Source organism: Rhinolophus hipposideros (genome assembly GCF_964194185.1).
Source record: "Rhinolophus hipposideros genome assembly, chromosome: 21".
In the NCBI taxonomy this organism is placed as follows: domain Eukaryota; kingdom Metazoa; phylum Chordata; class Mammalia; order Chiroptera; family Rhinolophidae; genus Rhinolophus; species Rhinolophus hipposideros.
Window position 1 is genome coordinate 44,160,257 of NC_138067.1, and position 22,722 is coordinate 44,182,978.

General features: G+C 57.0%; 2 protein-coding genes across 6 annotated transcripts; one reads left to right on the forward strand and one right to left on the reverse strand.

Moving 5' to 3' along the window:
• Nucleotides 1–2,572: 2,572 nt before the first annotated feature.
• On the reverse strand, nucleotides 2,573–6,430 carry RRAS (RAS related). The gene is made up of 6 exons (XM_081030881.1): nucleotides 6,230–6,430; nucleotides 4,316–4,403; nucleotides 4,127–4,229; nucleotides 3,938–4,046; nucleotides 2,984–3,102; nucleotides 2,573–2,908 (listed from the first exon to the last, which is right to left on the reverse strand). The coding sequence occupies exons 1-6, from the start codon at nucleotides 6,380–6,382 to the stop codon at nucleotides 2,824–2,826; spliced, it is 657 nt and encodes a 218-aa protein (XP_080887007.1). The 5' UTR covers nucleotides 6,383–6,430; the 3' UTR covers nucleotides 2,573–2,823.
• Nucleotides 6,431–8,005: 1,575 nt separating this feature from the next.
• Nucleotides 8,006–21,900, forward strand: SCAF1 (SR-related CTD associated factor 1). Of its 5 annotated transcripts, none has more exons than XM_081030377.1 (11): nucleotides 8,006–8,056; nucleotides 10,718–10,831; nucleotides 11,078–11,135; nucleotides 11,851–11,945; nucleotides 12,219–12,319; nucleotides 12,407–12,522; nucleotides 15,164–17,977; nucleotides 18,663–18,745; nucleotides 18,960–19,178; nucleotides 21,056–21,184; nucleotides 21,460–21,900. In XM_081030377.1, the coding sequence occupies exons 2-11, from the start codon at nucleotides 10,724–10,726 to the stop codon at nucleotides 21,649–21,651; spliced, it is 3,915 nt and encodes a 1,304-aa protein (XP_080886503.1). In that variant the 5' UTR covers nucleotides 8,006–8,056; nucleotides 10,718–10,723; the 3' UTR covers nucleotides 21,652–21,900. The 5 variants fall into 5 exon arrangements, with proteins under 5 accessions (XP_080886503.1, XP_080886500.1, XP_080886501.1 ...); XM_081030374.1 differs by lacking the exon at nucleotides 8,006–8,056 and adding an exon at nucleotides 8,120–10,608; XM_081030375.1 differs by lacking the exon at nucleotides 8,006–8,056 and adding an exon at nucleotides 8,120–9,633.
• The last annotated feature ends 822 nt before the right edge of the window (nucleotides 21,901–22,722 follow it).

Here is a 22,722-nt window from a genome sequence, read left to right on the forward strand (position 1 = left end):
CTGCTCAGTGTTTAGAGACCCAATGTGAGATATAGGGGTAGACCGTCACCATTCTAGATACCCTTCTGGGTGAAATTGAGTTAGAACTCCCACTCTAGAATCCTGGATGTTATCTATACCATCACCAATGTTACTGATTCTAGAGCCCTAGTTTTACGGAATGGAGGATGGATAGTAACATTGGAGACTGTAATGGGAGAGGCAGTAATGAACCATGGACATTCAAGAATCATCTTAAATCAGTTAAGAGCATTGTGAATGAACTGTTAGTGTCTTTGAACTGTGGCCTGTACCATGCTGGGGATGTGGCATATTTAAGGTTCTGGACTGGGATGTCAAGTTGGAGCCAAAGGTTCCAGGATCAGTGTTGTCCCAGGTCAGCTCTGGGATAGAAAGTGGAGTGGTCAGAAGTTGGATGGTGGGTTAAAATAACCCTGTGGTTGGCCTTTGGAATTCAACTGCCCAGACTGAATCCCAGCTCCAGCACTAACTAGGTGAGTTGGAAAATAGTCCCCCTCATCCTCAGCCTTATCTGTAAAACGGGCTTTTGTCAAGGTGAAAGAAACGTTTGAAGTACTCAGCAGTGCCCGGTACTTAGTTCCTGCTACCCATAGCAGGAGACTCCGAGAGGTTTGTCAGAGGTCCAAGAGATTGCAAGAAGGAAAAAGAGGACGACAAAGATGGATAAAGAGATGGACATCAAAACCCTGAGAAATATAATCACTGAAGGCCTGCCAGAACACAGGGGAGGGCAGGAACCAGAGAGACTCGGGCACACACGTTCCTAGGGAGATGCCAACTAGGCTGTTCCAGCCTCGTCACTGTAGTGTGATGAGCTTTGGAATGGTGGCTGCAAACCTTCCAAAAATGGCCTGCCAGTTGTTCTATGGGTTTGTGCCTTTTTCTGGGGGCAAGCAGTAGCTTTCATCAGTTTTCTCAAAGTGCATCTTGGTCCTTCAAGAAACGGGGTGTCCCTGCCACGAACTTGGCCCTGTTTAGGCAATGCAGAAAGGATTCACACCTTGTGCGGAGAGAGTGCCTACCCCTGGCTGGGGCTTAGGGGGAGGTGTCAGATCTTGTCTGGAAACATAAAAACATCCCTCCACTGTCCTCTCCTCATCCCACAGGGGTGGGCCCCTGGTGAGCAGAGGTTTTGGGGGAGTGAACTTGCGGCACAATACATCTAAGCCACCCTTATTCCCAGGGCGGAAGGTTGAACACAGGCCAAGGATTCTGTGATAATGAAACCCGGAAAGGGATATTCAGCTAATCACTGTTCTAATCTGGAATACAGAGAGACATTCATGGTTCTGGGGCAGGAGAACACTGGAGCCTCGGTCACTGAGCACTTAGTATGTCCCAGGTGCTGGGCTCGTCCTCTGTGCACATTGACTCCCAAAGGCCTCTGGGAAGCTAGTCAACCCTATTTTACAGGTGAGAATACTGAGATGGCAGAGCTGAATTTGAACCCAGACAAAGTGCTGCCAGGGCCCATGCAGGACCAGAATCTATCGTAGGACCAGGAAGTGGGTTCTGGGTGGGTGTGAAGGGAGCATTTCAGGATTGGGGCCCAGAGATTCTGTGGAAATTTACCAGATGTGAGAGGGCGGGTAGCGGATCATTGGTGACAATCAGGTGGAGGTCAAAGTTCCAGAGCCTGGGGACATTTGGGTTGTTTCTGGTCCTGTGTGTGGAGTAAATGTTGGGGTTCAAAGACACCTGTCAAATAGGCTTAGGAGCTGGGTGAGTGGCAGTCTCCAATTCTGGCTCCAGGTTTCCAGGTTAGCAAACAAAGCACATAACTGGGGGTGCAGGGTTGAATGTGGGAGAACCAAGGGCTCCCAGACTGAAGTGTGTTAGCAACTTAATTGCAGTGGCCTTAAGATGCCCCCCATTTTAGCCCTCAGATGGGGTGTGTGCACACTGGCCTTAAGTTGGATTCAGGGTTTAGACCGATGTCAGCCCAATTGGGAACTTTGTGGAACTGAGAACTTGCCAGCTGGCTGCTTGGATACCATTCCGCCCACCTGTCCTTTCTCCCTTCTCCAGCCAAAAGGCCTTTCTCAATGTACATTGGAGGGTGGGGGGATGGCAGGGTTTGTAGTAGTTGCTGCCTGTCTCCAAGATCAGTACCTTCTAGAATACCACTGTCCAATCGATCTTTCTCCAATGTGGGAATGTTACATATTTGCCCTGTCCATTAGGGTAGCCACTGGCCACATGTGAAGACAGTGCTTGAAATGTGGCGTGTGACCGAGGAACCACGGTTTTGTTTTACTTGGATAGTCACAGCTTCCGGCTGCCATAGTGAATTGTGCACAGAAGAAAAATACGATGTTAAACCTCATCCCAACAGGTGCCCATTGAGACAAAACAGAGTGGAATCACCCAGTTGAAGGGGAACTGGGGAGTCCAGTTGTCTGGCTCACCTTGTTTTCTATGGCCCCTGCCCCCCACCAAGCAAAGGGTTCTAGATCCCATGGTTCTAGGTGGGGCAAGGCTTTAGGGTGTGTGCCCTGAGTTCACCAACCTCCCACCAGCCCTTTTCCCTTTCAAAAAAGCACTTCATGATACTGGCAGTGATGTTTATTTTTTTGGGGGGGAGGTTATATACAGCAGTGACCCCGATGTCCGGGAGCCCCTCACCCTCACCCCAGGGGCTTGGGTGGGGAAAGGAGGCATTGGCAGAAGGCACACAATGGTGGTGGCCGAGAGGAGGCCAGGAATTATGGGTGGGGGTGTAGTGTATCCTGGGAGACCCAGAAGGGGAAACAGGGCAGCTGGTCCCTAGAGCTTGTGCTGGTTTTTCCTCTCATGCCTGGGCTACAGGAGGACGCAGGGGCAGCCCCCGTCCTTCTTCCTGGGGGCACTGGGCGGGCTGGGTGGGAGCTCTTGTTCCTGGTACTTCCTGTGGGAAGATGCTGGTGAGTTTGAGCCCCTGGGCTTGGGGACAAGGACACAGGAAGGGGGCTCCTCCGCTCACCGGACAGCCCGCACCAGCTGTTCAAAGGCCTCGTCTACATTGAGCCGCAGTTTGGCTGAGGCCTCGAAGTAGGCCACGTGGTGGGAGGCACTGAAGGCGAAGGCTTCAGATCGGGGGACCTGTGGGGGGACAGCGGGGAGAGTCAGGTCTTTGCACTCAGGGGTCCCAGTGTGGGTGGGATGCAGAAAGACTGTGCTTGATTGGGAAATACATATTGTGGGAGAGGGAATTACACACGTGGAGAGGAAAAGTTCCAGGGAGATGGTGAGGGGGACGCCGAGGGGGGTGGGCAGCATCTAAGAAAGGAGTAAGGGAAGGGTGCACAGACGTTTGCCCTCCTGAGCATTAGATAACTGAGTTCATCGGGCAGAGAAGTCAGGGCATTCCTGGCCTCTGCCAGGAGCCGAGTTCCCAAAGGTTGGAAATCCCCAAAGGCTTAGTATGCGTTCCGTGTGGAAATCACATAGTCTCTATGTATAGGGAGGTGGTGAAAGCAGAGAAAAGAAGGGATGAGACCTCGGTGGACATCAAGCCCCAGGTGGAAGAGCTGAGGTTTTCTCCCAGGGGCGCTCGGGAGCCATAGAGGGCTGGGAGCAGGGGTAGGGGCCAGGGCAGCTGGTACCCAGTGAGAAACTGACTGTAGGGGAGAAACAGGCGGGTGGTGCAAGGGTCCAGGTGGGAACAAGGGGCGGGGATGGGGCAGTCAGGGCCAATTGACCTGGATATGAGGAAGAGCCCTTTTCTCCATCCAGCCACCTTTCCTGGGAACTCCTATATGCAATGCTGGGGACTCAGAAGGTCTGACTTGGTGGCAACACATATAGTGACATGTGTGACAATAAAGGGAGCAGGACTGCAAGAGCCAGAGGAGGATGCTGATATGAAGAGAGGCAGGAGGTGCACTGGAAGGAAGGAGCCTCCCAGGCTGAGATGGGGTCCCCGGGGGTCCCAGACCTGGCGTTGCGTTTCGAGATCTGCCTTGTTCCCAACCAGCACGATGGGGAAGTCGTCGCGGTCCTTGACTCGGAGGATCTGCGTGAAGAGCTTGCTCACCTCATTGAAACTGCAGATGAAGCGAGAGGCGTGAGGTTCAGCCGCTCAGCCGCGGTCCCCTCTGCTTTGCCACCTCCCGGCTCCTCTCACCTCTGCAGGTCGTTAATGGCAAACACTAGCAGGAAACCGTGCCCAGCACGCATATACTGCTCCCGCATGGCGCCAAACTCCTCCTGACCCGCAGTGTCCAGGACTGCAGAGAGGGGGAGAGGGCTACTGTGGGGACCGAGATCTCCCTAGACACCCCCCATCCCCCCATGCACTCCCTGCCACCCTCACTGTCCAGCCGGGCGGGGACGCCATCCACGGTGCAGATCTTTGTGTAGGAGTCTTCGATGGTGGGGTCGTAGTCAGACACGAAGTAGGACTGGTGGGGTGAGGAGAGGACACTTATTGTAGTGCCCCAGCAGAAATGGCATAGCCCTGCCCCTGGGGTCTACCTTTCTCTGCCCACCCTCTCTGAACCTGAATCTCTCTCTCTGGCTCTCTGTCCCTCCCCCTCCCCCCAGCCCCCGTCCCTAAGGCTTTCCTGGTCCTGTCTGGTATAGAGTACATCTCCCAAATCGTTATTATGTCCTGGATGTGTGGCATTGAACAAATCGCTTCCCCTCTCTTGGACCTGTTTCCTCATTTGGAAAATGAGGGTAAATATAGCACTACATTTAATCCAGTGTTTGTGAGATTCAGGGAAAAATCCGTTTGACATCTACGCATTTAACATATTCCCTGGACATAGTATTCGCTCAATTATTGGGAGCCAGAATATCTGTCTGTCTACTTCTCTCCCTCCCCCCTTTTCTCTTCCCTCTTTTTTTCCCCCCCTCCTCCTTGGGCGGCTTTCAGTGTCTCCTCCCAGGGGAAGGTCCCAATTCCAATGCAACTGTGGAGAAACCGCCCCGCCCTAAGGCTGGGCCCCTCCCTTCCTGCGTCCCGCCCGCCTCCAGCCAGGCCTTTGGACCGCCTCAGGTCTGCCCCTAGGGACAAGGGCCTAGGGACGGGGGGGCCTTTCTCTACACAGACAAGGGCTCCCATGCAGGCTTGGCTGGGGTCTCTTAATGGGTCTGGGACCCAAGGGCCTCTGCAGTAGCACCTCAGGAGCAGACACCTTTCTAGGGTTTCTCTGAGGTGGGAGGGTGTTTCCCTTGGGAATGGGGTGGAGATTTCCTGGGCAGGGGTGGATTTTCAGTAGAGAAGGGGAGATCTGGTAGTGGGGGGTCTGAGGGCTGCATCCAGTCTTCTGGAGGGGTGCTTGTTGAGGCTTGTGCTGGAGGGAGGGTGTAGGGACCAGGCCCTAGGGGAATTAGGAGTGTGTATTCAGAGCACCTCAGGAGAAGCTCAGGTGTGTCCAGAGTCTTAGAGACGCTGACACGCATTTATGGGGTCAGAGACACTCCCAAGGAGTGGATCTTTCTGGGGGTATCAAGAATCTGGGGGCTTCTTCCATGGAGATTTGGGGGCTAACCAGAGTTTCTGAGAGGGGCTCAGAGAGTTGGAGTGGTGGAGAACTCAAGATGGAGGAGTGGTTGGTTTTCCTTGGGGGAGGGTGGAGGTGTGGGTCTGGTAGGATGGGGGAGCCACAAGACTTGGGGGTCTTACAGTTCTCTGGAAGAGCCAACCGGCAGGATCTATTTGAACGCTCTAGGGTGTGAGAGTGCCTCTTTTAGAGAGTGGTCCCAGATTGGCCTCGGGAACAGTCTGGGCATAATTTCTAGATTCAGGGAGGTCTCTGAAGGAGCTAAGCATCCAGACTGGATTCATCTCAAGGGCTTTGGGCACAGGCTTTCTCCTCGTTAGGCTCTGGGTGGCTCAGAAGGGAAGCTGGAGTCTAGGATTTGGGAGAGATAGAGCTCAGGGTGGCACCTACGGGGGGGACACACAAGAGTGCTTAAGGTCAGAATGCGGTGACATGGATTTAGGATGCTCCCAGGAGGTGCTCAGGGTCAGGTCGGCAGGGAAGGGAGGTTCTGGGAGGAGGGACGGTGGGTCTCAGGATGAGTATAGGAGGAAGGTCCCTCATGTAGGGGGTTGGAGGTCCTGGGGCGCTCAGGGTCACAATCTGAGGGGAATTTTTAAGATTAGAGGGCCTCATAGGAGGGTCTCAGTGATGGATGGAGGGGAAATCGGGGTTTCAGGGATCCCCCCAAGGGCTACGTTCTGGGTCCCGGGGGCACCCCCCGGGTGAGGGCCCACTACCTGGATGAACTGGATGGTCAGCGCACTCTTGCCCACGCCGCCGCCGCCCACGACCACCAGCTTGTGTGTCTCGCTGGGTGGGGGGTCCCCAGGTCCCGGCCCCCCGCCCCGGGGCCGCCCCCGCCCCGTCCCGGACGCCGCCCCGCTGCTCATGTCGCCACCGCTGCTGCTGCCGCCGCTACCGCCCGGGGGGGAGCCGGGCGGGGCCTAGGGGCGGGCTACGCTAAGAAGGCTACTGCATAATCATGAGCTCCGGCAAGAAGGGCACAAGTTTCGGGACACTTAAGGAGGAGGTAAGGCCAGGGAAAAGGAGGAGCTATGCTAATAAAGGCAGGGGAACGACGTTCGCCACTAAGGGGAATTCCGAAAGGGGTGGGGATATGCTAATGAGAGAACTGCTCACCCAGAGCTGCTCCACGCGCTCTGGGCTGGCGGGCCGTTTGGGGGCGGGGCTATGCTAATAAGAGCTCTCATTCTTTCGGCAGACAGGTCGGGAAGATTATTCGGGGAGGTGCTATGCAAATGAAGAATCCCGTGAAGCAGTTTCTCAGGGCACTTTCCCCGAGGCCTTGTTCTAGTAGGCGGGGCTCGCCGACTCGCGCGCGGCCGTATATAGGCGCGCTCCGAGGAAGTGAGCAGGTCCTGAGGGGAAGCTCCACCTCCGTCCTGGGGTCTGAGCCAAACTGCCGACCCGGGCGTTTGGGCTGGATGTTGGAGTCTCCGCCCGCTAAGGGACCCAGGCTTCCGGTTGCCGCAGTCCCAGTCGAGCGGAAGACAGACTGGGAGGGGAGTTGGGGCCCTGGAGGGGGACAGCCGGGTAACGGGGCAGGGAGGGGCCGTGAGATCACTGCATTCCTAATCCATGAGCCAGCTCGCCCAAGCCGGGACGCCTGGGTCATGAAGGGCCTAGAGCCAGGATTTCTGGATCTTTGAAGAAGGAAGCTCCGTAGGAGAGAACTGGTCTGGAGACCTGGAGTTCCGTATCCCGGAGGGGAGGAGATCTGGGGGTCCTTACTATTAGGACTACCCATGTTTCCTAAAGGAGGGAGCTGGAAGTCCAGATTCTTGGGTCCGGGGCTTCGAGGCTCTGGGAACCCAGAATTCTGGATATCGAGGGAATTGGGGTGGGGAACCCGAACACTTGTGTTCATGTAAAGTACGAGCTTAAGACCAGAAATGGTCTGAGGGAGGAAAAGCCTGAGGGCCCAACTCTTGGATATAAGGAGGGAGGAGGGAAATGGGAGTCCGGGCTCCTCTGCCGAGTGAGAGGAATCGGAATTCGGACTTTTCGGACCTAAATGAAGGAGGCTGTGGGGCAGGGCTTCTTGGTTCTAAATTTAGAGGGGACTGGGGGGATCGGGATTCTGGGATCTCCACAATGTGGGAGGGACAACTCCCAGGCAGGACAGCTTTTTTTTCCACTACTACGCGGAACTACAATTCCCTTGCATCTGTTGGGCTGAGTGCTCTTTACGTCACGTCCTGTTCCGCAGCTCTTTCCGCGCGTACGCATGGAATTGTGGGGCCTCATCGCGGGCTACTGCAACCACGCCCACTTCACCTCTCACCTCCTTGCTGCGCCCGCGTGACGGAGGCGACGCGCGGACTACGCCTCCCGGCGCACCCCTGCCCATGTGCCCCGTTGACTTCTGGGAAACTGAGTCCGGAGCCTTCCCACCAGCCTTCACGGCACCGTGCTCGGTACTTGAAGTCCCGGCAAGCTCGGCGGCGTTTTAGCTCCGCCCCTCTCCTCCCTCCGCTAGCGAACCCCCCGCCCCGGCCCGCCCCGCCCCGCGCCGGGGCCGGAGCCGCAGCCCGAGCGGCGGGGTAAGATGGCGGCGGTGGTCCGGACCGCGGGGCTCAGGCCTATCGGGGTGGGCGGGGCGGAGTCGGGTCGCTAGTAGTCCTGGGGTCCTCTTCAACACGCCACAGGGTCTGGAGGACTTGGCAGGGTGGCCTCTGGCCCGGCAGCGGCGGCGGAACCTGGCGCCGAACGGGGGGGCCTTCTCAAGGCCCTGGGACGTGTCTCTGGGTGCCGGGGGCCACCTCCGGAGCATCCCCGGGAGAACTGGGAACGTCCACAGGGTCTGGACCGAAACTGGCGCCTGCCCTCCATCATATAGCCGGCTTGGGTCATCTCTGTAGGCACTGTTGATCGTCTTTATGGGTTGACCGGAGGCTAGGGTCTGTTCAGAGGGTTCTGGGGCCAACCTGAGATCTTGAGCTATATCCCAGGGGTGAAGGAGGTTTGCAAGAGCTGAGGAGTTTCTGCAGAGCCATCTATAGCGCCTGGGGTATGTCTGCTGGGGCTGGGAAGTGGCTACATGGGCTGACGTGAGGATGCCACTCACCTACATGGATCTGGGGCCATTTAGCGGGCCTGAAAGAACTGCCTAGGTTAGGAAGTCTTTGAGAGGTGGGATGTGCTCACCAAGGGAGGCAGGCAAGTATTGAGATGTGCAGAGAGGTCTCCATCATCAGGGAGGTGTCTAATCTGGGTGCCGGGGCTGGGGCAGTTAAAAGGACCTGGAATCATCTAGGTGGCTTTGAGTGTGCCTGCAGCAAATTCGAATGCCGTTTGGGGCCGTATAATCAGATGGAGAATAAGACAAAGGAGAGTATTGGAAAATTTGCTGAGCTCAAGTGTATTTACACTTTAGAAGGTAATTGAGATGGAAAATATTTTAAAATTTTGTGTTGCCCTGGTGTTATGGCAAGAGTTCGAATTAGCTTACATTATTCTGGGAAAGTGTATAGAATCATCTAGTACAATGCTTTTCAAGCTCTTTTGACCTTGATCTAAAGCAAGAAAATATACGTTTTTCATTGAGGCCCAGTACCCACCGACATGTATTTAAGTTAATAGCCACGTCCCATGAATTGATATTTCCACTTACTACTTGTGATGTATTATGAATAATTTTCTGCATCTGATTTACTTTTTATAACAAGCTATTTGTGAAGCAATATACTGCTGTCAGACTCTGTAGTTTGGGAATCACTGATCTAGAGAGATCTAGCAATGTCTGCAGGGCCTTTTCATATGGAAAAGACCTAAGGAGCCTTGGGTGTATCTGCAGAGCCTGGGGCACGTCTGCGTGGGCAAGGGAGCATCTTCATACCTGCAGAGGGTTTGGGATCTGTGTGTTTGTAGTCAGCAGACCTTGATTAAGCTTCTGTTATGTGACAGTCACTGTAACTTGTGCTTCCTACACCCCCCTCCCCCCGCTGGTGAGCAGCTCCAGGGCTGGAACTGTCCTCAGGGCCTTATCAGGGTGGGTGTCAATGGGAGTTAGGGAAGGAACCTCAGGCTCTTATAGAGCTGGGAGGCTGCATGGAGGAACTTTGGCAAAGCTTGAACATCTGGTCCAAGGGAGACCAGGACAGAGGACTTTTCTTTGCAGGTATACAGCTGGGGAAGTTGGGGAGACATGTGGGGGAAACCTGGGCCCTAAAGGCTAATAACGATTATTACTGTTACTCTGTATTGAGCACTGGGTTATGCTAACACTGTGGCAGAAGTGTCTCCTTTCAATTCTCGCAGCCTTCCTCTGAGGTAGATACTCCCAATTGTGCCACATACAGATAAGCACACTGAGTTGGGGGTTAGGGATTTGAAGCTTTCTAGAAACTTTGAGACTGGATATTGTTTCAGAGTAGCAGATTTGATGGTCGCTGGCAATCCCACAGCTGAAATATTCCTGTTGTTTGAAGCCCAATTAAGACAACCCCCAGTCTGAAGGATGCCCTTTCAACTTTAGTATAATCCATGAATTTTTGTGACATCGAAAAGGCTTTAGCCATGCTTCCACACAATGGGCAGACAGGACATAGGCAGATGTCCCCAGGCGTTCTGGTGGGCAGCACACCTTTCTGAAATTAGTGTTTTCATTTCAAAAGTGGCATGTTGGTGTTGTAAATCACGTTATCATGGGTCCACTTTATATTGTATATATAAATAAATTGTTTCTGGTTCCTCACCATCGAGGAAAATTGATGCTTTAGGAGGTTGCGTCATATGTGAGATATACCCAGCACACTGGTATGTACCTCAGTTTGGGAAAGGTGGGTGCATGAGACTATGGAGCACACTACTTGAAATCACAACTCAACAGAGAAAAATCTTGGCATTGTGTTGGCTCCCATGAAAGTGGGCCAGTGAGGTCTTAAGTTTGGTTGTGGGGGACACGGTGGGAACTGGGGGGTGGGGTGTTGAAATAGGCTGGGAAGGCCTCCCTTCAACAGAGGAGGCAGCTGAAATCCAGACCAGGGGAGAGAGTCGCTCTAGTCCCTCTGGTATCGGCATTGGACCCAGTGCGCTCCCAAGGACCGGGCTGACGTGGCGGACAGGAGGGAAACTGAAGAGGATGCTGACTGAGGCAATGGCGGAGGCCTCTGAGGTCTTCGTGTTCGTCCTCTGCTTCTGTCCCCTTCCGCACCCCACAGCCCTGTTTGTCTGAACTCCAAACTCACCCCCTCAACTTCCAGGTGACCATGGAAGAAGAAGAGGAGTCTCGAGGGAAAACAGAAGAGTCGGGTGAAGATCGGGGCGATGGTCCGCCGGACAGAGACCCTACGCTTTCTCCTACTGCCTTTATCCTGGTGAGGCTGCTAGACATCTGGGGCCAAGGGAGGAGAGGCTGGGAGTCCGGATTCCAGGGCCCGACTCCTGGGCCTTAGGGGGAGGCGGGGCTGGGGCCTGCACTCTTGGCTCCTCTGGAGGGTTTGAGTTTGGCTGTAGGGTGTCTAGAATGCCTGTCTCCCAAGAGTAGAGCTTGTGACCATTTGCACGAGTCCCCTGACTGCCACCCTTTCTTTCCACCCCCTTCACCCCCATCTTTTCTCTAGCGGGCCATTCAGCAGGCTGTGGGAAGTTCCCTGCAGGGGGATCTGCCGAATGATAAAGGTATGATGGGTTCTGGTTCCTCTTAGCTCCCTGACCCATCTCTGCATTCTTTATCCCAATTTCATTCATATACATTTTTCTGAGGCCTCCTGGGTGCCACTCTTGTGCTGGCATGGGAGCCAAAAAGGGGTTGAACCCCCCATGGCTGCCTTGGAGGGGCTTACAGTCTGGTGGAGAGAGACACGATCACGGCACAGAGGTAGCCTATGGTACCGTGATACGACAGGAGGCCCAGCTAGGTTAGGGGACAGAGTCCAGGAAGGCTTCCTAGAGGGGGCGACAGGTGAACTGGGTCTCTAAGGACGTGTTAGAGTTGTCTGGTAAAAAAGAAGTCCTGATAGGCAGAGACGAGCACAGGGGTGCACTACAGGACCGAACTGCAGTTCTTAGGAGCTGATGGGCAGCAGGCCTGAGGGGGCACAGGAGAGATTTGTGGGGACTGGCTCACAGCCTGGCTCGAATGTCAAGCTGACTTGTCAGGACTTCATCCTGAGGGCAGCTAGGAGGACAGAGGGGTGAGGGAGTTGGAGCCTCAGAAGGGCATCGAGGAAGTCCGTCTAGGACCCTACTTAGGAGGCAGTGGATGGAGGCTGGCAGAGCAGGCAGGAGCGTGGTTCCCTTATCAAGAGCTAGGGCAGGCTCCTTTCTTCTCTGCCCCACAGGGTTTCTCCACCTAGGTCCCTGTCCTCAGTCCCCCATGCAAATCTCTCTCTAGATGGCTCTCGGTGTCACGGCCTTCCATGGAGGCGCTGCCGGAGCCCACGGTCAGAGTCCCGTTCCCAGGAATCAGGAGGAACTGACACAGCTACTGTGAGTAAGGAGGGAGCCAGGGGAGGAAGGGCATTGAGGCGTGGATCCCGGAGATGGGGAAATGGGGTTGGGCACTCAGACTCCTGAGTCTGGGGTGCTGATCCGGAGCAGTGTTGGAGGGCTTGGGGGCCGGGCTCTGGATCCTGGAGGCAGTCAGGCCGAGGGAATTGGTTGGATCCCTGCATTTTCTTAGGAGGTTAGGGGTTGGGGAAATGGGATTTGTGGGTCCTCACATGATTAGGGACAGGGTGGAGCTCCTCCTCCCTATTCCAGGTACTGGACATGGCTGCGGACAGCTTCCTGGCAGGGTTGGTGAGCGTCCTGGATCCTCCAGACACCTGGGTTCCCAGCCACCTGGACCTGCGGCCTGGCGAGTGAGTAGCTGGGTGGCTGGACTGGGAGAGCCCCGGTTTGGGAGCTGGGAGCAACGCTGAGGCTCACTCACCCCTTCTGTCTTGCAGAAGCGAGGACATGCTGGAGCTCGTGGCTGAGGTCCGAATCGGGGACAGGGATCCGATCCCTCTACCGGTGCCCAGCCTGCTGCCCCGTCTCAGGGCCTGGAGGACGGGCAAAACGGGTATGTGGGACGAGGGCAGAGCTGGGCAGGCGGCGGCCTTGGCTTTGTGTGTGAGTCAGCTATCATTAGAAGTAATAGTGACAATCGTGCCATTTAGTCAAACTTTTTTATTTTCATGGTTTTTTTCCCCTATTACACTGCAGTAAAGGCCACAGATACATGTAGATTACGAGATGTAAAAACACGTGATGGCTACCACGTGGGAGCAGTTAGCACACAAGAGGGACTTGGTGTCCAGGGCTCTACCTATCAGTGTTGCTGCCTGGGGACTTGTGTCTCCAGGCGGGGGCATTTAGCATCTTCGTCTTCCAGAGGAGAAAAGACTGAGGAGGGAAATGGCTTGCTGGAGGTGACACAGCCCATTGCTTAGTGGTGGTCCTGAGCCCTGAGCGCCAAGCTGGGTCCCTGTGAGAGTAAAACCAGAGGTTTCACTTCTGTGATGTGCAGCTGCCCAATCGAAAGTTTGGCCCCCAACCCCACACAGTGGTGAGCCCATGTGCAGAGCGGAGCTTCTCAAACTTCAGCGGGCACCAGAAGCAGCAGGAGAACCTCTTAATACACAGGTCTCCAGGCCCACCCTCAGGGTTTCGGATTCAGCAGGTCTGGGGTGGGGCCTGGGAATTTGCATGTCTAGCCAATTCCTTGGTGATGCTGCTGCTGCTGGTCCCTGGGACCTCCATGAGAACCCTGGGTTCAAACTTCCCTTCTGCGTGTACATACGTGTTTGGGGAGGGGTGGCGAGCAGAGGAAGGCGTAGGTCTAGCAGTAGTAGGTCCGCTACGAGCCACTGTCTCACTGCAGACGATGGCCGGCACACCCTCAGCCAGTTCGTGTTTTCCTCATCCTTTGTTTACAGTTACAGGTGGACTCGTCCATTAGGCTCAGGGGACATGGTGCCCAGGGCCCATACAAGTATTTTCATTTCTAGTAAAATCAGGAGCCATAGAGGCTAAGGAAACAAGTGGGCAGGACAGCATTGCAAGAAAACTACATTTAGAAAAGCAGATGGTGAGCTGGACTTGGCTCTTGGGCCTTAAGTGACATAGACGTGTCTCGAACATGATGGTTGTCTTCAGGGCTGATGTTTTATGTCCTTATTCCAAGTCTTTTATTGCTCTTCATTGGGAAAGCGTGAAGAACTTAGAGAAGAGAAAAGAAAATTCACTCATAATCCTACCCCATGTGAAAAGTATATAAAGAAGCGGGTGGCCTGCCTTTCCAGACTTCTCTAGTCTGTAGCTATTTCAGGTGGTGGTGATAACGTCCAGGCTTGCAGGCGCTCACACTTACCAAGTTCTCGCGGTGCCAGGTGCAGTCTGGCTCTTCCTGTGCAGCCGCTCATCTGGTCCTCCGATCCCTGTGTGGTCTGAATGCTCCCATCATCATCATCCCCTGCTTTATTTTCCTCCAGAGCCCTCAGCAGCTGGTGGACGCTACGCTTGGCACGTTGATATTTCTCTCCCCACTCGAATGTGAGCTCCTTGAAGGCAGGGATTTTTGTCTGTTTTGCTCATTCTGTTCCTAGTACCCCAAACCGCACCTGGCACAGATAGATGATTGACAAAAATGTGTTGAATGAATGCACGAACCCCATTTTATAGGTGAGGAAACTGAGGCAGATAGAGGTTGAGTGACTTGCCCACAGATGGGTCACGAGGGAGGGTTGGAAGCTGGGATCTGGATTGGGAAGTGGCTTTAGAGCTGGCACAATCCATCCGGCCATGCTGGCGTCCTTGCCTTGGCAGGTCCTGGCAGTTATGTGTGGTTGACAGAGGGGCCTCTGGACTCCATCGTGTGTGTCCGAGTCCCAGCCTGGCCACCCCCCAGAGGTTCAGCCTCGTGTGGGACTTAGTGGCACTGAGTACTTAGAAAGCAGGGTCTCAGGAGTAAGGGTGAGGTGACCTAGGAAAATATGGTGTCTGGCCCGTAGAAGGAGTGAGCACGGGTCATCCCTGTCACTAGTCAGTGTTGTCTCCAGGTCCTGAGCAGATGTAGTTCTGTGGGTGGCGCTCGTTGCACAGGGAAGAGTGGGGGATGGGGACTCGGGCTGTCAGTGCGCCCCGGCTCTGCCCATTCCTGGCTCTGGAGAGGGAATTTCACCTTCTCAGCTTCCCATTATTCTCACTATAAAATGAGATAAATTCCTGCAAGAGGCAGTGGGTGCAGCAGGTGCGAGCTTGGCCATACAGGCGGTCAGAGGTGTGAACCCTGGCTCTCCTGCCCTGGCCTGCACCCTCCGTGGTAACATTCCTGCTGTTGGCAGTCAGGGCGGTCGTGGGCTGTGGGGCAGTATCTGTCTCAGGATATGGGAGTGCAGGCTCATGGGCCACACTGACCGAGTTTGCACCCCAACTCCTCCCTGTTCTCTGTGTGCCCTTGGGGAAGATACCACAGCTCTCTGTGCCTCAGTTTCCTCCTGGGACCCCTGGGTCACAGAACCTATGGTGTGGAGTTGTTCGGAACGTCCTACGAGTTGACACATGTAAAGCACTGGGGGCAGTGCCTGTTGGTACAGCGAGTGCTGAGTGGGGTGCGGGGGCGTGGATGGGTGCTGGTCTGCCTGCGGCCCCCTCTGCTGGGGCACAGGGGGGAGGAATGTGCGCCTGACCACGGCTCTCTTGTCTCTCCTGTTCCTTTGCAGTTTCTCCCCAGTCACATTCTTCTCGACCTTCCTGTGCCCGCCACCTCCTAACCTTGGGCACTGGAGACGGGGGCCCCGCCCCACCCCCTGCCCCTTCTTCTGCCTCCTCTTCGCCTTCCCCTTCCCCCTCATCATCCTCCCCTTCCCCTCCGCCCCCCCCACCACCCCCTGCTCCCCCAGCCCCACCTGCCCCCCGATTCGACATCTATGACCCTTTCCACCCCACCGACGAGGCCTATTCCCCACCACCCGCTCCGGAGCAGAAGTACGACCCCTTTGAGCCCACTGGCTCCAACCCCAGCTCATCTGCGGGGACCCCCTCACCAGAGGAGGAAGAGGAGGAGGAAGAGGAGGAAGAAGAGGAGGAGGAAGAGGAGGAGGAGGAGGAGGAAGGCCTGTCCCAGAGCATCAACCGCATCTCAGAGACCCTGGCAGGCATCTACGATGACAACAGCCTGAGTCAGGACTTCCCAGGTGACGAGAGTCCCCACCCGGACCCCCAGCCCCCACAGTCAACTGCAGTCCCTGGAACACCACCGCAGGCGGACTCTACGCGGGCCGACGGAGCCACTCGCAGGCGTGTCTTTGTGGTGGGGACGGAGGCGGAGGCCTGTCGGGAGGGCAAGGTCTCTGTGGAGGTGGTGACAGCCAGTGGAGCTGCCCTTCCGCCTCCCCTGCTTCCACCTGGGGACTCAGAGATTGAGGAGGGCGAGATCGTCCAGCCGGAGGAGGAGCCCAGGATGGCACTCTCACTCTTCCGGGCCAGCAGCCGTGCTGCCCGCCCTCCTCCTGCAGCCCCAGCCACCCCTGTGGCCCAGCCCCCGCCCCCACCGCCAGCTCCCCGGGCCCCTGAGGGGGACGACTTCTTGTCTCTGCACGCTGAGTCTGATGGCGAGGGCGCCCTGCAGGTGGACCTGGGGGAGCCAGCCCCTGCGCCCCCTGCCACGGACGCACGCTGGGGGGGCCTGGACCTCCGCCGCAAGATCCTGACCCAGCGACGGGAGCGCTACCGCCAGCGCTCACCCTCCCCTGCTGCCGCTGCCCCCACTGGCCCACCCACCCGCAAGAAGTCACGGCGGGAGCGAAAGCGCAGCGGCGGAGAGGCCAAGGAGGCCGCCTCATCCTCGGCCGGTGTGCCACCTGCCCCGCTGACTCCGGCCTCTCCCTGGGACTCCAAGAAGCACCGCTCCCGAGACCACAAGCCCAGCTCCCATGCCTCGTCGTCCGCCCGCCGTCGCTCGAGATCTCGCTCTGCCCGCCGCCGCTCTCGCAGCCCTGACCGCCGCCGTGGGGGCAGCCGCAGATCACGGTCCAGGGAGAAGCGGCGGCGGCGGCGGCGGCGCTCGGCCTCCCCGCCCCCAGCCACCTCCTCGTCGTCTTCCTCAAGGCGTGAGCGGCACCGTGGCAAGCACCGGGAAGGTGGCAGCAGCAAGAAGAAGAAGAAGCGCTCCCGGTCCAGGGGTGAGAAGCGGTCAGGGGACAGTGACAAGGCCCCAGCTCCAGCCCAGCCGCCGTCTGGCTCGACTTCATTGGGCGGGGAGCGTGACAGCCGCCGCCGGGGGGCCGTGCCACCCTCCATCCAGGACCTCACGGACCACGATCTCTTTGCCATCAAGCGGACCATCACTGTGGGCCGGCCAGACAAAACCGACCCCAGAGGCCCTTCACCGGCCCCGGCCTCCTCGCCCAAGCGCGAGGTCCTGTATGACTCGGAGGGACTGAGCACCGAGGAGCGAGGGGGCAAGAGCAGTGAGAAGGACCGGCGCCGCGCTGGGGCTGCTTCCTCCTCTTCCAGGGAGAAGGGATCCCGTCGGAAGGCTCTGGATGTGGGGGACCGGGACAGGGACAGAGATAGGGACAGGGACAGGTCATCCAAGAAGGCCCGGCCCCCCAAGGAGTCAGCAGCCTCCTCAGGGCCCCCGCCCAAGCCCCCAGTCAGCAGCGGCTCAGGCTCCTCATCCTCATCATCGTCCTCTTCCTCCCGGAAAGTGAAGCTGCAGTCCAAGGTGGCGGTGCTGATCCGGGAGGGCGTAAGCAGCACCACTCCGGCCAAGGAAGCGGCGTCGGCCGGCCTGGGCTCAATTGGAGTCAAGTTCAGCCGTGACCGTGAGAGCCGCTCCCCTTTCCTCAAGCCTGACGAGCGGGCCCCTGCTGAGGTGGCCAAAGCAGCTCCGGGCAGCACCAAGCCCAAAAAGGCCAAGGTCAAGGCCAAGGCTGGGGCCAAGAAAGCCAAGGGGACCAAGGGAAAGACCAAGCCATCCAAGACCAGGAAAAAAATCCGCAGTGGGGGCAGCGGCGGCGGCACTGGTGGCCCTGTGACACTGAAGAAGTCCAAGGCCGACAGCTGCAGCCAGGCGGCAGGAGCCAAGGGGGCCGAGGAGACCTCCTGGTCTGGGGAGGAGCGGGCAGCCAAGGCCCCCAGCACCCCACCCCCCAAGGCAGCCCCTCCGCCCCCTGCGCTCACACCGGACTCGCAGACTGTGGATAGCAGCTGCAAGACACCTGAGGTCTCCTTTCTGCCTGAAGAGGCCACCGAGGAGACTGGGGTCCGAGGTGGGGCAGAGGAGGAGGAGGAGGAGGAAGAGGAGGAGGAGGAGGAGGAGGAGGAGGAGGAACAGCAGCCTGCTACCACCACAGCCACAAGCACGGCCGCAGCCGCCCCAAGCACTGCCCCTAGCGCAGGGTCCACAGCCGGTGACTCGGGGGCGGAGGACGGGCCAGCTACCCGTGTCTCCCAGCTGCCCACACTGCCCCCACCCATGCCCTGGAACCTGCCTGCTGGTGTGGACTGCACCACCAGTGGTGTCCTGGCCTGTAAGTGTCCCTGGGGGTGCCGGGCAGGCCGGGATGGACAGGATTGGGGAAGAGGAGGTCGTAGGGGGACAGACTTGGAGACCGTGGGGATGCCTTGGAAAGGGTGGGTACGTAGGGACCCAGATCGGGCAGGCCACAGGTTGGTGAGGGCCGATCGGGGTCTGTGCAGGAGGCCTGTAGGTCTCAGGATGTGATGGCAGAGCACAGGTCAGACAGGAGCAGGGGCGGCGGCCGGCTCAGCATAGGCTGCAGGAATGGGATGTGTCCTGGGGATCCTCCCAGGGGTGAACTGGGGTAGACTTGCTGGAGGGACCAGAGTGGGGGAAGCAGGGAACAGTGTCCCTGGGGGGAATGGTAGGAATCTCTGCCAGACCACGGAGGGGAGAGGCTAGGACTGGCTACAAGGGGCTCAGGAGACAGAATTTCACTTCTGCCACACCTTGTCACTGAGTGACTCTGGCCACATCCCTCCCCCGACACGCATACACCTTGAGTCCCAAGAACATACGGGTGTGGGGTGGGTCTTCCAGTGGCCGAGGCCCCCTTTTCTTAGTTCTGAGCCTTAGGCCTTAAGGCTTGTTCAGAGCCCAGGGTGGGAGATGGCAGCAGGTGGCGAGGTAAGGTTCGCCATCTCCTCTCATGTCAACCCCCTATCTCCCTGTCATCAACTCTCTGCCTCCTGTAGTGACTGCACTTCTCTTCAAGATGGAAGAAGCCAATCTGGCGAGCCGAGCAAAGGCCCAGGAGCTGATACAGGCCACCAACCAGGTGGGGTCCCCTGGGGAAGAGTCCCTGCAGCCCCTTCTCTTGTCTCCCGCCTCGGGTAGGAGGAACTACAACTCCCAGCAGGCCTTGGGGCAAGGTATTGGCCAGAAGAGGAGCTTGTTGCCCCTAGGACTATTGGGAAATCAAGGTGGGACTAATAGGGGTACATGTTCCCTCTTCCCCTCCACCTCTGTTCATCCTCCAACCTCTTCCACAGATCCTCAGCCACAGAAAGCCACCCTCCAGTCTAGGGGTGACACCAGCTCCTGTGCCCACCTCTCTGGGTCTTCCCCCTGGCCCCTCCAGCTACCTGCTCCCTGGCAGCCTTCCCCTGGGCGGCTGCGGCTCTACCCCTCCCACCCCCACTGGGCTGGCTGCAGCGTCTGACAAGAGAGAGGGCAGCAGCAGCTCTGAGGGACGTGGGGACACAGACAAGGTGAGCTGGGCTTGGGAGGGGTGGTTGATGGTCACAGTTTTGCAGAGAACAGGATGCAGGGGCCCAAAGAGAATGGCAGAGATTGATGCCAACAGATGGGGTCTTAGATTTTTAAAAAAAAAACTGAAGTTGTTAAATTGTAAGGAACTAGTGGATGAACAGGAAATGGGTGCTGGGCAGACTTTTTAAAAATTATACGTCTATATACATATATACATAGGGAGTTATAGATAAAGATAGAAAATGCCCACATCACACCTGCACTACAGTCTACCCTTGGTTACCCATCTTCCTCCCTCCCTCCCTTCCTCCCTATGTTTTTGTGTAAGGCAGAGGGTGGCTTACAAACAAACATCAAGCATTTCCTAGAAGGAGGAACAAAGAATGAGTGCTGGGAAAATAGAAACAAGTTTTTATTGCGTTACGTCTGGCTGCTCCTGGGCTGTTTTCCTTTTGGTCAGGTCCAGATGCTTTTCGTTAGGGTCCAACATCCTATCGCCAGCTGATGGCGTTGCTCACCCCTTGCACACTGTGCAGTACCAGAAAGAACGCAGAATAAACCTCATAGAAAGCCCCTTACGAGAAATGGTGACCGAGGCACAGCTTGGATGGTCACTGGTTCATGGCACGTGCCGTGGGCTGCAGGACAAGGACAGTATAGACCACCTGAGCAGCAGCGGGTGCTTCCTCAGCCAGTGAGCCTGCCCTGGTCCCTTCTCTGCCTGCTGTCCTCCCTTGCTGCATCTGAGATGGCTGTGGGGGACATCCACTTCCTGAGGGAGGCCTGAGGACTCCAGGGTGGCCGGTGGCTATCCTAGCAGTGGCGCTGCCCAAGCTGCCCAGAGCTCAGCTGACAGTTCACATTCTCGTCATCTCGTCAGTGTCTGGAGTGTCTGGCCCTTGCCAGGCCTCAGTTCACTGTTCCCATGTTCCCTTGGCCCTCGGGAGGATGACCTCCCCAGGGTTGGTTCTTAGGGTGACTGTCCTTGTGCCTGGGGGGGGGCCCATGACAGAGGGCCTGGCTCTGGTCTGAATGTGCCCTGCTGCTGGATGTCCTGCCCGTCGGCTTTTGCAAAGGTCTCACTTGAGGTTGAAGCGGGTGCAGCTCTTCCAGCCCAGTGGGCTTGGGGATCTCTCAGCTGCTCCCTGTCCTGTCCCCATGTCCATCACTTTGTGAATAGCCACTGTCCCCCTTGATTGGCTCTGTGCTACGGCCTCCATGTTTGTTGCCACAGCCCTCCTCACCAGTACTGTCCTCATTTTACAAGTGAGTCACAAAGGGGTTTGGTCCCTCGTCCAGGCTGCTGAGAGGTAGAACCAGGCAGGATTCCAGCACAAATGAGCCAGCTCCTCGACCTGAACTCTGAACCGCCAGCCGCCCCAGGGCTCACCTCCCACCCCCTCCACTGTGCTCCTCACCAGTCCCGGCTCTAGTGCCCCCCAACCCCTCTGTCCACTCAGGAGCCAGGACAGTGTTGTAAATCCCCCTCTGAAAAGTCTTGCCATGTGTTCTGCTGTAATCAGAATAAGCCTTGGAGAATCTGATTAAAACAGTCCTAACTGCTTGGCTGAGGTCTCTCCCCACCAGATGGAACTTTGTAAGGGCAGGGGACACGTGTCATGGTCATGGCCACCTGGGATGGCCAGAGTCCAGCCTAGAGGACATGCTCAGTGACATTCAGAGGCCCAGGCCTGGCCTGTGGTCTGGAGTGACCTCAGCAAGAGGAGCACAGGGCAGACCCTAAGCCCGACTTGCACCTCCACGAGTAACTGGATGGTCAAGGAGACTGTGCCAGCCGGCAGGCAGGTGAATGGAGGTAGGGGGTTCTGTAGGAACTCATCTGGCCTTTGGTGTCCCTTTGTCCCACCCCCGCCAGTATCTGAAGAAGCTCCACACGCAGGAAAGGGCAGTGGAGGAGGTGAAGTTGGCCATCAAGCCGTACTATCAGAAAAAGGACATCACCAAGGAAGAGTACAAGGACATCCTGCGGAAGGCTGTCCACAAGGTGGGCCCAGACAGGGACAGAGACGGGTGGGCGGAGGATGTAAGGGAGGCGGGCGTGTGCAGACATGTGGACGCAGGTGGGGGGGGGGTCAGTCTGGAAGGTGAGTGTGACGATTTCCTCAGGCCCACTGGGGCCTGTTTGGTGGCATTGGGATAATAGGGATGTTGGCCCGGACACTGGGAGAGCGACTCCCACCCCAGTCCCAAGCTGTGCTCAGCAGTCTAGGGGGACGTGTCCTGGGGGGCGGGCAGTGAACGCAGCTGCCCGTTCCCCAGATCTGCCACAGCAAAAGTGGGGAGATCAACCCGGTGAAGGTGAGCAACCTGGTGCGCGCCTATGTCCAACGCTACCGCTACTTCCGCAAACACGGCCGCAAGCCAGGAGACCCCCCAGGGCCTCCACGGCCTCCCAAGGAGCCAGGGCCCCCGGATAAGGGCGGTCCAGGATTACCCCTGCCCCCTCTCTGAGACCCCTAACCCCCCTTCCCTCCTCTGCCTCTTTGAAATTCTGGACGTATTTATGGCTCCGCCTCCCCACTTCCCTCCCCTGTCAGTGGGATGATTGGGGGAGGGTTGCTGTGGGGAAGAGGAGAGCCCCCTGCCCATTCCTGTGCCCATTTCCCATGTCCACAAGCCTTTCCCTGTCACACCCCCTCCACCCCCCCGTTCATGCCCTTCCCCCCGTTTCATTAAAGATTTCATGAAATGTTCCTCCCTAAGCCCCATGATTTTAGCCCTCTTTTTCAGAGACCAATATGGGAAAGGGTGGGGAAGGGACACATAGGAGGCTTAGCCCAAGTGTGAGGGTGGGTGGCCAGGAGACAAGACTGTATAGCTTGGGGCAATTGCATTCCCCTCTCTGGGCCTCAGTTTCCTTATCTATAAAATGGATGTCATGAGGATTAAGTAAGACCCAGGCAGATGAAGCATTTAGAACTCTATCTGGTATGTAGTAAGCTGTTGCTGTTGACAGAAAGTGGTGGTGATGGGATGTGGGGGTCCCAGGCCCACCTGGTCAATGTCTTCCAAGCCCAGGGCACTTGGGTGCTACTTGTCTGCCTTAGAGGTGCCCCAGAAACAGGATCTTCGTTCCCCATTGAGTTAGATTGTGTTTTTACCGGTCCTATGAGGCTGGGATGATTGAATCTGCTCTCCTGAGACGGAAAGGGAAACGGAGACACAGTAAGGACCAAACAGTGAGTCAGGGTGGTGCTGGCCTCGGTCCATCCCATTACCCAGGCCTGGTAGTGCCAGGTCGTCGGGGTGTACAGGCTCCAGTGGTGGGGCATGGAGCTCCTTCACAATGGCCCGTCCCAGCCCCACGTAGAGGGGAGCCCACGGCCTGGAAAGGACTTGGCTGAAGTTACTCAGCAAGAGTTGGGAGGGGACCCAAGGCCTCCAACAGACAGGACAATCCAGGCAAGGAGCTCTCTGCTTACTGGACTTTGGCCATGGGCAAGACGGGGATTCTCAGAGACCAGCAGCTCTGAAATCACCTGGATTTTACCCAGCGTGTTTCCTACTTTGTGACTTTTGCTC

Excerpts from the sequence above, each read along its gene's own strand:
- SCAF1 (XM_081030374.1), top strand. Across the intron at positions 11,136-11,850 it reads GGATCTGCCGAATGATAAAG|ATGGCTCTCGGTGTCACGGC; the intron begins GTATGATGGGTT and ends ATCTCTCTCTAG. Across the intron at positions 12,320-12,406 it reads CTGGACCTGCGGCCTGGCGA|AAGCGAGGACATGCTGGAGC; the intron begins GTGAGTAGCTGG and ends TCTGTCTTGCAG.
- RRAS (XM_081030881.1), bottom strand. The coding sequence starts at position 6,382 with ATGAGCAGCGGGGCGGCGTCCGGGACGGGGCGGGGGCGGCCCCGGGGC. Across the intron at positions 4,404-6,229 it reads TGACCATCCAGTTCATCCAG|TCCTACTTCGTGTCTGACTA; the intron begins GTAGTGGGCCCT and ends TCACCCCACCAG. Across the intron at positions 3,103-3,937 it reads ATCTCGAAACGCAACGCCAG|GTCCCCCGATCTGAAGCCTT; the intron begins GTCTGGGACCCC and ends GTCCCCCCACAG.